At 38.1% G+C, this 13,766-nt stretch overlaps 1 protein-coding gene across 2 annotated transcripts in view; it reads left to right on the top strand.

Moving 5' to 3' along the window:
• tbc1d9b (TBC1 domain family member 9B) overlaps window positions 1–13,766 on the top strand; it is a 40,490-nt gene that overhangs the window by 7,262 nt on the left and 19,462 nt on the right. For both annotated transcript variants that reach the window (NM_001113841.1, XM_018091926.2), the window contains 6 exon segments: window positions 4,966–5,084; window positions 6,771–6,999; window positions 7,719–7,977; window positions 8,648–8,855; window positions 9,701–9,919; window positions 12,138–12,287. In NM_001113841.1, the coding sequence (NP_001107313.1) occupies window positions 4,966–5,084; window positions 6,771–6,999; window positions 7,719–7,977; window positions 8,648–8,855; window positions 9,701–9,919; window positions 12,138–12,287 (1,184 nt within the window).

Here is a 13,766-nt window from a genome sequence, read left to right as displayed (position 1 = left end):
TCCACTGTACAAGCAGCTGAACTGCAGCTCTTTTACTGACTTCCTTGTGTAGCGTGAGTACTCCCTCTCTCTCTGACTATGAAGACCTCAAAGAGGTGCATACTGGGCATGCTCACTGCCTCTGCTCCAATTAAAATCAATCAGGCATGTGTTGTAGGTAACTCTTTTAGGTCATTATAGTCAGAAAAAGACGGAGTACTCAGCAAACAAAAGGGGTGGAGCTTCACTAGACAAGGAAGTCGGTAAAAGAGCTGTAATAGAGAAATGAATAAATCTGGATGCAGGGAGAAAGGTATGTTATTCTTGGGGCTGTACAGTCTTTTTAAAGATTTTAAAAAAAGGTTTACTTATTCTTTAAATGCAAGTAAGCGCATTTTTGAATTTCAAGATCAGTTTCATTCTTTTAATATATTGTGGAGGCGCATAAAAATGCAGCATGATGCCAAGTATAATAGAATCAGTTAGCTTTGGTGCTTAAACCTACATCTTAAACGTGTCAAATGCAGTATTGAGGAAGGAAAATGCCAGGGAATGCACCCAGCCAAAAGCAGCCAGGGGATTACAATGATCTTTATACCAGTGAGCCAGGGTGATGGAAATAACATTAGCCATTGGGTGTTTTTGTATAGGAGAATCAGGTAAGCTTTCGCAAGGGCTTTCCTTTCTACACTACAGATAAAGGTTTGCCAAAGAGCAAACAAAAATTTAGATCCAGCTGAGAGATCTTCAGTTTGACATAAACAGCCAGAAATTGCCTCTGACTACTCAGATGCTGGGAGTTCAGCATCCCAGTTACGGTTTCAGTGTAACAGCAGCAGTAAGGACTGAGCAGAGAAGCATCAGGAGACTCTTACTGCATCAGTAACGTAAAGCTGTTGCCATATTGTCTTTTCACTGCTGAAACATGATATTAGTGTTGATAACTAATATGAAAAGTAGTAAAAAAAAAAAAAAAGTCTGTTGCAAACATGCTTAGATGGAGTTGTATGGGTTCCCTTTAATGTGGTTTAGCAACTTTTTTTTTTTTACTTTATTTTAAAAGTAAGCACTGGGGTAACACACTTGCTGGTGATTGTGCCTAGATGTGTAATATAAGGACTGTGTCACAGGCTCAGAGACCAGTTTGCTACTGTACTAAAGTCCTTTTCCTGGGACAGGGCAGATTTTCTCCTGTTGCATTACCTTTTAATACTGATAATATTTTTGTATATAAACACAGGAATAACTAAGCGTATGGGGGTCAAAGAGGAAGTAATATTAGTGGAATGGGTTAGGGGTGACAAGTGCCAGCCTTTGCTAACTGCAAGACATACAAATCTGCGCAGTGACTACAAATTTGTAATCACTGAACAGCTGAATATGCAAAGGTTTAGGGCTCATACTCACAAGCGTTATTTTTAATGCGTCTGCAAACGCACGCAGAGTGCAAAAAGCTGCATCTTGTGTGTTTTTTTAAATGCAGCTACGTTTGTTTTTGTCAGTTCTAATGCAACCCTCTGTTCTACTGAATTATGAATATGCATCAAGCACAAGAAAATGCAGCATATTGTGTCTAAAAAACGCAATGAAACCTGAATGAAGGGAAAATTCAACTCTGAACGCTCGTGAATACAACCAGGCAAGATATAATTGAATCTATTAGCAAATGTGCGTAGGTGCGCTCAAACCTGCGTCTCAAATGTGCATCAAACACTTTAAAAAAACACACAAGCCCTTCCATACTTTTATCCTGTACGGGCTGTATACATATGGCACTTTATAATAGTTACACTATGGTCTTTTATATAGAGCAGTATGGGTTCTGAACCTCTATTGCTGGTAATGAGGCAAAGGGCATTTCTTATTTTGTTGTTTTCCCCTAAAAAAATAATATTCTATTATATCAATGTTTTCAATGACTTGTCAGTTTTTGCATGTGGTTTTGTTATCAACCGCACAGTTTCTCTAGGGTTTCCTTAAATTGTCAGATGTTCAGAGCTCTCACAGGACTTCACCACTTCTCTTTTATTGTACATTAATTCTTCATGTTAATATAGCATCCATGTGTGTATGTGTGTGTATGTGTGTATATATATATATATATATAATATAATGTGCCTGCATGTGCTTGAAAATAGGAAGGATCCGAATAATAATCAAACAGAGCCATTGGCTAAAATGTAGCCTTTAATCTGCCGCTTTAATCCAGCTGTTGCTGGTTTATGTCTCCAGCATGCAGGCTCCCAGAGGATGCTGGGAGTTAAGGTTAATCACTGTTGGCCCTTACTGGCTTAGCCGATGTAGAATCTGAATTTTTGTGCTGGTACATTTCTGTTTGGCAGCTTTAAAAAAAAAAAAAAAAAAAAAAAAAAATATATATATATACAGTGGAGGAAATAATTATTTGACCCCTCACTGATTTTGTAAGTTTGTCCAATGACAAAGAAATGAAAAGTCTCAGAACAGTATCATTTCAATGGTAGGTTTATTTTAACAGTGGCAGATAGCACATCAAAAGGAAAATCGAAAAAATAACTTTAAATAAAAGATAGCAACTGATTTGCATTTCATTGAGTGAAATAAGTTTTTGAACCCTCTAACAAAAAAAGACTTAATACTTAGTGGAAAAACCCTTGTTTGCAAGCACAGAGGTCAAACGTTTCTTGTAATTGATGACCAAGTTAGCGCACATTTTAGGAGGAATGTTGGTCCACTCCTCTTTGCAGATCATCTCTAAATCCCTAAGGTTTCGAGGCTGTCTCTGTGCAACTCTGAGCTTGAGCTCCCTCCATAGGTTTTCTATTGGATTAAGGTCCGGAGACTGACTAGGCCACTCCATGACCTTAATGTGCTTCTTCTTGAGCCACTCCTTTGTTGCCTTTGCTGTATGTTTTGGGTCATTGTCGTGCTGGAACACCCATCCACGACCCATTTTCAGTTTCCTGGCAGAGGGAAGGAGGTTGTCGTTCAGGATTTCACGATACATGGCTCTGTCCATTTTCCCGTTAATGCGAATAAGTTGTCCTGTGCCCTCAGCAGAAAAACACCCCCAAAGCAAAATGTTTCCACCCCCATGCTTGACGGTGGGGACGGTGTTTTGGGGATCATAGGCAGCATTTTTCTTCCTCCAAACACAGCGAGTTGAGTTAATGCCAAAGAGCTCTATTTTGGTCTCATCAGACCACAGCACCTTCTCCCAGTCACTCACAGAATCATTCAGGTGTTCATTGGCAAACTTCAGACGGGCCTGCACATGTGCCTTCTTGAGCAGGGGGACCTTGCGAGCCCTGCAGGATTTTAATCCATTGCGGTGTAATGTGTTTCCAATGGTTTTCTTGGTGACTGTGGTCCCTGCTAATTTGAGGTCATTAACTAACTCCTTCCGTGTAGTTCTAGGATGCTTTTTCACCTTTCTCAGAATCATTGACACCCCAACGAGGTGAGATCTTGCGTGGAGCCCCAGAGCGAGGTCGATTGATAGTCATTTTGTGCTCCTTCCATTTTCGAACAATCGCACCAACAGTTGTCACCTTCTCTCCCAGCTTCTTGCTAATGGTTTTGTAGCCCATTCCAGCCTTGTGCAGGTCTACAATTTTGTCTCTGACATCCTTGGACAGCTCTTTGGTCTTTCCCATGTTGGAGAGTTTGGAGTCTGCTTGATTGATTGATTCTGTGGACAGGTGTCTTTTATACAGGTGACTAGTTAAGACAAGTGTCCTTAATGAGGTTGACTAATTGAGTAGAAGTGTCTAACCCCTCTGTGGGAGCCAGAACTCTTAATGGTTGGTAGGGGTTCAAAAACTTATTTCACTCAATGAAATGCAAATCAGTTGCTATCTTTTATTTAAAGTTATTTTTTCGATTTTCCTTTTGATGTGCTATCTGCCACTGTTAAAATAAACCTACCATTGAAATGATACTGTTCTGAGACTTTTCATTTCTTTGTCATTGGACAAACTTACAAAATCAGTGAGGGGTCAAATAATTATTTCCTCCACTGTATATAAAAAATATATATATTTTAAAGCTGCCAAACAGAAATTTACCTATATATATATATATATATATATATATATATATATATATATATATATATATATATATATATATATATATATATATATATATATATATATATAATGTTTTTATCCTTTTACATATATTATATGCTACACTGAAGGCTAAATTATGCCTATTAAGGAGTTTATTTCTCCCTCCTGTGTCGTCTGTGCATCCTAAATATCTGATTAACTCGTTAGCCCACAGCAGGGAGCATCAAGTCTTTACACTTTCTCATGGAATTAATGTACAGATACCAATATGAATGTTAGGCTGATGCCACACGTGGCGTTTTTACGCTGCGTATTTTCTAATTCTCTCAGCGGCTGAAAAACGCCCCATATCATCATCCATAGAAATAACTTGAAAAGACTCGAGGCAAACCACACAATGCGTAAATACGCTAGAAAACGCCTTAGCACTGATTTTTCAAGCGTTGGCTGAAATACGCCAGTATTTGCAAAGCAAGCTATTCCTATGTATACACAAAGGCAGGTGTCAGACCTAGCGGAAATACGCAGCGTTTTTTACTATTTTGCACTATTAGCACCATGGAAACGGGATTTGCTACGTCACCAGTACTAGGCTGAAAAACGACATAGTCAGGGGCTGTGTGGCTTGTGCAGCGTTTTTTTAGGCTGAGAAAAACCGCAGCGTAAAAACGCCACGTGTGGCATCAGCCTTAGAAAGATAATCCCTTGACACAAATCTTGCAATTTCCGGGCACCAGTAATCAAGTCTGTAATAGAAAACAAATATGATAACTAACTATATGTGCTATTTTATGTAAAAGCTGAATAACACATACATCAGTTTTTAAAAGCAAACTATATATAGACAGACACACAACCACAGGGGTCTTTGGGATGCATATTGAGTGGTGTTGAAAATATTATTGAGTGATGTTATTCATTCCATGAATTGTAGGATCATCCCGCAAAGAGATCACAGAGCACTGGGAGTGGCTGGAGAATAACTTGCTGCAGACTCTGTCAATCTTTGAAAATGAGGAGGACATCACCACTTTCGTCAAAGGCAAAATCCACGTAAGCACAAGCGTGGCCTGCTGTATATCCAAATGTCATGAATTAGCAGCTGGCCTTGGCATAAGGAATACCAGTTCCCCAAGGAGTTCAATGCTGTAAACTCATGTTATCTTCAATGCAATAATTATAGTGTACTGTTATCAAAAGATTTCTTTGTACAGGTATAGGATCTGTTATCTGGAAACGGGTTATCCAGAAAGCTCTAAATTACAGGAAGACCATCTCCCATAGACCTCATTTTAATCAAATAATTAAAATATTGGAAAACGACTTTGTTTTTCTCTTTAATAATAAAACAGTACCTTGTACTTGATCCCATCAGAGTAGGTGATAAAACAATCCTTTTGGGTTTAATTTAAGTCTAATAAAAATCATTTAAACATTAAGTATGGAGATCCAAATAACAGAAAGACCCCTTATCCAAAAAACCCCCAGGTCCTGAGCATTCTGGATAACAGGTGCCATACCTGTAATGGAAAACAGTGTATAATATAAAAATATGTTACACTATGTTCCAATAGCACTACATTTGCATCATTCAGTGATTGAAATACAGCAGAAATGGAAGTGAAAGTTGCTGTTTGTCTTGGGGAATTGGAGAATTAACTCATTGATTCCATCATGATATTTATATTCCTCTGGTGCAACCAGCTAATTCCTTCTGCTCTTGAAACTTTACTTTAAGGAAAATGCTACCAGTTTGGTAATACGTTCCAAAATAAGTGTTTTATTGATTAATGTAAAAATGATATTTGCATTGAAGCAATCATTCCTCCATACATTGTGTTCAGCACAATACAGAGTAGAGCTGTGAGAGACAGGACAGCTCTTTTTCATGTTCTCTTGTCTTTTCCTCAACATTGTTTCTGCAACATATTGATTTAGCCAATGCAAATTTCTCTCCTGACAAAGCTTACTTTTAAGCTTCCCTTGTCTAGTATAGAACTTGCTTTGTCAGGTGTTACTGTAGTTTGTGTAACTTTCCATTGCTTACTGGCTGTCTGCCCATAACCTTCATGATTACCTACCAATGCACCCCTGTACAATCATAATCCCCTTGCCAGGACCTAGCAGTGTAGCCTAGTGGTCACTGTTTGTACAGGTATAGGATCCATTATCCAGAAAGCTCTGAATCACAGGAAGGCCATGCCTCATAGAATTTTAAAAATGTTCTCTGTAATAATAGAACATTAACTTGTACTTGATCCCAACAAACATATAATTAATCCTTACTGGATGCACAACAATCTTTAAATGATTTTTTAGTAGACAAAGTATAGCGATCCAAATTAATGATCTGGAAAACCCCAGGTCTTAAGCATTTATATAGCAGTATAGCTAAATTATAATAATATTTATTCATTATTTTCAGTTTTTAGGTTAAAAAGTAACTTGTGCTAGTGCTGCATGATAGATAATAAAACTTCTGCTTTGTTATTTGGTTCAAGCAGATTAAAATCAGGAGACTGAGCTACAAATATCATTCACTTCAGTGTTCTTTTCTAGACTTGTTTAACATGCTCAAGTGTAAAACAAAAATATACAGAGCAGGTGTGTTGCACACTGTAATATACATATACATGTATATATATATATATATATCCTCCATGTACTTTACCAGCAGTTTAAGGGAAAGTAGATGCAATATAAACCAATATACTTTGTTTTGCTCTGCTTATCTTCCAGGGCATAATTGCTGAGGAGAACAAGAGCTTGCAGCCTAAGGATGAGGAAGACCCTGGTAAATTCAGGGAGGCTGAAGTGAAGATGAGGAAGCAGTTTGGGATGCCAGAGGTAGAGAAACTGGTCAACTATTACTCCTGTAGCTACTGGAAAGGGCGAGTGCCTAGACAAGGCTGGCTCTACCTGACAGTCAACCATCTCTGCTTCTATTCCTTTTTGTTGGGCAAAGAAGGTGAGACTATCCAAATAAACCCTTTACTCATATCAAGAGTGTCCATATTTATGTTGGTTAGGTACAACTTCCAGTCTCATCTGTGTATTGGATAGCAGTGTGTGTATGGCATAGAATGTCCTGTTGTTTATAAAGCAACAGTTACAGGAATAGTAACATGTTCCTGGTTTGACAAGAATATGTGTTACACTGCATGTATAAACCCTTTCATTACTAATCTTCCTTGGCTTTAAAGGAAGATAGCTTTGTAAGTGATGTCATAGTTGGAGATGGGGCAAAGTTCTAATAAGCTGGAGTACAATTGTAACATTCTGCCCACCCTTAAGCATGATGTTACTCATTAAGCCACCCTCCTTCAAGGTGTGTCAAGGCTTAACAGTGGGTTATTAAATGGGGGGCAGCTATAGAAAAAAAAAAAGGGTTAACCAGGATTTATATATCCATAGTGACAGGTTCCTATTCAGTTTGTCACCTCACTATTCCTTTAAGGTGCCTGTCACTTTAGTCAGATAACTGAATCCACAGAGACGTTATTGTAATTGTAGTTTCCTCTCTGCATTTGTTTCTGATGTGCAAGATGTGACCAAAATCAGCGTGATCAACTTCTAGAAAATATATTTCCTAGCTGTCAGCATGTATTTTAATGGTGTGTTTTTATTTTTGTGTTTCCTCTTCTGTTCTGCATTTTATTGGAATTGTGTATCTGGTTGGTCTGCCAGTAACTCTGATTATCCAGTGGCTGGATGTGACTCAGCTGGACAAGAATGCCACTCTTCTGTTCCCAGAATGCATCACAGTCAGCACACGGGACAGCGAGCACTACTTTTCCATGTTTCTCAATATCAGTGAGACCTTCAAGCTAATGGAGCAGCTGGCCAACATCGCCATGAGGCAGCTTCTGGACAATGAGGGTTTCCATGAAGATAGAAACCTTTCCAAACCAAAACGATCACTCAAAAAAACCTCTGCCCTGAAAAGGTTGGAACCCAATGTTGTGGGTGGTGCAGTCAAAGAACATTCCAACAAAGTGCAACTCTTTTATTGATAATTTATGTGGGTGTTCAGCTAGTGGCTTTGTATCTGTTGTTGAATTAGAATTTACAACATTCCAGACAATCACACTGCAAACAGAACTGTACTTTTATACATTTTATATACAGTAAATACACTGCCGTGTAGCCATGGAGGCAGCCATTCAAGTTGAAACTGGGCTGTAGGGCTTGTTTACATAGTAGTTTAATAATAGTTCCACTTTATGGCATTACTGGTCCATTAAATCAGTAATGTGAGTTGTGGTTCAACCGCAACTAATGAAGCGGTAGTTTAGAAGTCTTACTTTATATGAATAATGGAGTCCACAAAGTATGTTTTGCCCTTAGCCCTGATAAGAGAAAGACAGTATGTATACTTGGAACTTCATAGTTAATTTTAGATATTATCACACGAAGTCCTTTTTTTAACATACCCTTGCAGATGACTGGCTGATAGTTTTAGGGGGGTCAATAGAGGGGAATTTGGGGAGTTTTTATTTGTTTCTCATGATCTAGATATTGAATTGCTGTCCACTTTTTTTAGAGCACTTATAGTAATTAAAAAAATCTGTTATTTTTGCATCTTAATGCTAGTTTTTTTCCACTGATTTTGTTAGGGATCTGGATGCCCGAGCAAAGAATGAACGGTACCGGGCCACTTTCCGCCTTCCTAGGGATGAGCGTCTGGATGGGCACACAGACTGCACTCTCTGGACCCCATTTGCTAAAATGCACATCCCTGGACAGATGTTTGTTTCCAATAACTACATCTGCTTTTCTAGCAAAGAGGAAGAAGCATGTTTGTTAATCATACCCCTTCGTGAGGTAGGGACAATACAGGCCTAAGAACATCCTTGGTCAAATTTAGCACAACAAATGGGACTTGCTTTGAACAATAATTCTGGCTATTTTTTTTAATTAACAGAAATGCATATTTTGCAATTTTTTTGCAATTGTAAAGCACAAATTTAAATTCCCAGTTGAGTGGTAATTATTTATCAGCCCTTCCTACAGGACCAGGAAGTGCTAAAGTGAAACTGGTTTAATTTTCTTATTAAGCGCGAGAAATAAAAAAACAAAGATATTTCTTAAAGGGGACCTGTCACCCAGACATACAAAGCTGTATAATAAAAGTCCTTTTCAAATTAAACATAAAATCCAAATTCCTTTTTATATTACCTCATCCACACCCATCATAAAGGCATTTAAAAATCCCAGCTGTCAATCATATTGGCTGCCTGCCCTTTATATAATGGGAAGTGTTTTTATGCATTTATACTGCTGCCTTCTGGAACCTGTGTTGCCATGCAGTGTAAAGCTGTGAAACGTGCATTGCTACACTGGCATACAAAAAGAGGGGTGCTGGTTCATAACAGAAGGTATTATTGCCAGTGACTTCTGCTGATGCTTTTTGGTTGGTAGTTTCCGAATTTTAAGCTCAACTGCATCTTTTAAGTATTAACTTAACACTGGACTTATGAACGGGTGAATGCAAGCCCAACCAGAATAATCAATATTTAAGAGGTAACAGCAGAGTTGTATGTTTATTGTTGCCTTTTCATAAAATTTCTTTGCTACTTTTGGTTTCATGGTATTGTTTTAAATATAACACTTTTCATAGTAACCAGTACTGCTGTAACTAATAGCCTTTGAATTTTTTTACCCCTCAGGTTACTATTGTAGAAAAAGCAGATAGCTCCAGTGTGCTGCCAAGTCCTCTGTCCATCAGCACCAAGGCCAAGATGACTTTCCTATTTGCCAATCTAAAGGACAGAAACTTCCTGGTGCAGCTTATTTCAGACTTTCTGCAGAAGACATCAGCACAAAGAGTTAAAGGAGACTGTACTGGGGAGATATTAAAAGGAAATGCACAGAACAACGGATGTGAGGTGAACAAGGAATTAGCAGTTGCTCCTCAGTTTGAGCAGTTGTGCACATTATGTTTCTGTGCCTCAGCTTTTTCAAATAGTTTGAAGCTGGTCCAGCTGGCTAGATATTCCAATGGGAATTTCTTCTGTGCTACGTAAAACTTTTAAATGGGACAGGCCAAATAACTATGCCATTATGAATTATATACAACTTACCCTAGCAAATCAGGCAGTGATTAAAGTGACATTCTGGTAGTAGAAGATCTATTGCTGGGGGTCAGTGATCCTGAAGCATTCAAAATAAAAGTTGGAAAAATATAAGATGAAGGCAAATGGTTGTTGGAGGGAAAAGCCATGGAGGGGACTTGCCTCCCTTTGTGGACATCATTACAGTTAAATCCAGTCATCGTTGAATGGCTGAAAGAAGTTGCAGCAAACATTTGGGCCCCCCCAGGCAAAGTGTGCACCCATTAGTGTTTGTGCACAGAACACTTCTGCCCAGGGAATGGCTGCACTTTGCACCAGATACAAATTACAGTACGAGGTGCAGAGCTATGAAGGGGCAGATTGGTCATGCTAAAATTGACTGCCATAGGTAATTATTGGGTACCAAAGGGCAGGAAATAAGGACAGGCCCCCGTTGCAAGCAGCATCAACCATTGCTCCCTAATTTGTATGTCACCGTGACACATAAGTTAGAAAGAAGGAGGTGGAACACTTACATATCTCTCCCCCCATGAATACAGCACTTCTGAAAGCAGGCAGTGCTGTATTCATGGGGCCAGCCACAGGTCTCTATGCCCAAAATATTTGCATGTGGCCCTCCAGTTGATTTTTATATGTATGTACTTGAGCTCATTAGAATTATTTGCATGACATTATCATTAACTATAATTCATCTATGCAATATGATCAATAAATGGTACAGTGTATTATGTGTAGTTTGTTAAAATAATATGTTATATTAGGTTAGGTAGTGAAGCTTTGGAAATAAAACATTTTTTTTCTTGCAAAGGAGTTACTTATATTACTGTGTTTATTGCTATAAGGAAAGGACACAAAATTCTTGGTTAGAGAAGTGGGTTTAGAGAAGTTAAGTCGGTCTCAGAGGAAATCCTTGTTAGCTTGCCAATGCTCCTTATTTAATCAGCCATAACAGAAACTACATTCATTATGTCAACAATAATGTGATGCTTCCTAAATTACTTGAAACTAAACTGAAGAGGATATGAAATAAGTGCAAATTTCAATTTTGGATTTATTGTATTAAAGGGAATCTATGAGATTATTGCACATTTGTTTTTTGTATTAAAGTACAATTAAAGCTTTCATCACCGGGGGAGAAGGTTGTCAGTTTGTAAGGCTCCCCTTATATTTATTTCAGCCGACCCCTGGCTGACACTCCCCTCTGCTAAAAAACGCACTGTCCCAGGTTAATATTCTATTGAGTGCAGCCCCACTGGCAGCCACAAGGCATACATGAGGCTAGAGATAAGATTTTAGCACAGCACTCAATAGAATTGTATCCTGGGGTGAAGAGGAGCACCCTTCAGGGGTCTGACAATAGCAATAATAATTACTAAATGGGGTGCCTACCAAATTAGTAACAACCCCATTATTTACCCTTTCATTGTTCTCAAATACCTCTGATGAGGTGAACTGAAATATTCATAATTTAATATCAGGTGCTCTGTTTAATCCACTTTTAATAACCTAACCCGTATCTTCCAATCAACAGTAAGTTATTTTCTACATTTGATTAATCCCAAAAAATTTACCAGACCCAAATGTGTACTTATTTATGGAAAAAAAAACTCATAGAAAATGTGAAAAACTCAAATCCAGTGAATTCATATTCTACTCATAATGAACTCGGCAGCTTTTAGGTGCCACAATTTTACATTTGAGTTTTTTGCATTTAATGAATCTCTCAAATGTTTAAAACTCTAATTCAAATTTGTTGTTTTAGCACAGAAAAGTCAAATGGTGGTGAAAAATTGGTGAACTGTAATGTTGATAAATCAGTCCCTTAATATTTACTGGTCAAGAAAAGTCTATAAATATTATAGGAGACAGCTGTCCTTCTGTTCTCTCCTCTGCCATAGTTACTGAGTATATACAGTACACTCATAACATTTATTAGATATTTATTTAGAATTTACTAAAATTATGAACTGTGGTATGTCTGGGTACACAGGATCCTTTATCTTCTAATGATCATTTCTGTTTTTTATTTTAGGAGGCTACAAATCCCTCTCCCTCTAGCTCCACTGATGTGAGTCCCACCTTTTCCACTCCTCAGAATAATGGCAGTGATGCTCCCACTGCTTCTCATGGCCTTCTGAAGCTGTTCCAGAGGGAGATTACAGAAGACATGAAGCCTAAATGGGTATGTGCTATGCCATTTTAGCGATGTCTTTCTCTTATAGGGGTAGATAACTTTTAGTATGTGCTAGAATGGCCAATTCTTAAAGGGGTTGTTCACCTTCAAATAAATCTATCCTAACTATCAAGATAAATACCTATGATGGAGGCATTCCTTGACTTAGGGGCAAATTTACTTACTCACGAACGGGCCGAATGCGTCCGATTGCGTTTTTTTCGTAATGATCGGTATTTTGTGATTTTTCGGAAAATTGTCGCGACTTTTTCGTAGCCATTCCGAAAGTTGCGCAAAATGTTGCGATTTTTTCGTAGCGTTAAAACTTGCACGAAAAGTCGCAACTTTTTCGCAGCTTTCGCGCCGAGTACGAAACATTTGGATTCATTCAAGCTTCAGTATGGTGACTTTTCTTGGGCCAGGTTGGAGCTGCAGGGTGCCATTGAGTCCTATGGGAGGCTTCCAAAATCATGCTAAGTCTGAAAGTTTCGCCCGCCGCTTACGAGCGCTCAATACGAAAAAGTCGCGACAAGATACGAGCGAATCGTAATGGCTACGAAAAACTTGCGTTTTTTCACGCAAGTTGTAATGGCTACGAAAAACTCGCGTTTTTTCGCGCAAATCGTATTGGTAACGAAAAAGTCGCGACAATTTCCGAAAAGTCGTAAAGGCGCCAAAAAAATCGCATAAAATACGAAAAAGTCGCAAAATGTTCATTTTCCAATCGGAATTTTTCGGATTCGGATTTGTGGGTTAGTAAATGTGCCCCTTAGTGTGTGCAAGCAGAACATACATAATGCACAGCCTTTTACCAACGCTAGCAATCACACAGCAATGACTATGCAGCCTCGATTGTTGCTTAATAAGTAAAATGTAACGAAACGCAATGTATCTGTCTATCCATTCTCTGCTATAGCCTAGCACAATGTCACCATGTTAATAACTTACTTATTTGGGCTAATCTTCTATGCAATTAGATTCTAGAAAGGGAAACTAGAGTTCTGAAATGTCATTACATCCCATGTGACCTGCACTCCTGATGTAACTGAAGTTCCTCCCACTCCTAGCTTTTAAGAGATGCTTGCGTGTAAAAAAGACTAAAAACAGGTAGTTTATAAGCACACAGAGCACATGGATTTAATTAATTTAGCATTGTTTTTTATTAAAAACTGGTGGTTAAACAAGCTTTGGGGACATTTTTCATACCTGGAGAAGTGAAATAATTCAAAAAGCACAAATAATAAAAAAAATTCATAACTTGAGAATTCAACAAGAAGTGAAATAATTCAAAAAGCACAAATAATAAAAAAAAAATAAAGACCAGCTATAAATATTACCCTTTATATGGAATGTTAATGTAAACTTTTAAATGTCAGGGTTTTTTTTTTTTCATAAAAATCAATCATTTGCAGTGCATTGTGTTGAAAAAAAAAAATCACTATTTTGGAGTTATTTACATTAAGTAGCATTATTGCAGATGCACAATCT

The sequence above is a fragment of the Xenopus tropicalis genome, chromosome 3, assembly GCF_000004195.4.
Source record: "Xenopus tropicalis strain Nigerian chromosome 3, UCB_Xtro_10.0, whole genome shotgun sequence".
Lineage (NCBI taxonomy): Eukaryota > Metazoa > Chordata > Amphibia > Anura > Pipidae > Xenopus > Xenopus tropicalis.
This window is presented reverse-complemented; position numbering and strand designations above follow the sequence as displayed.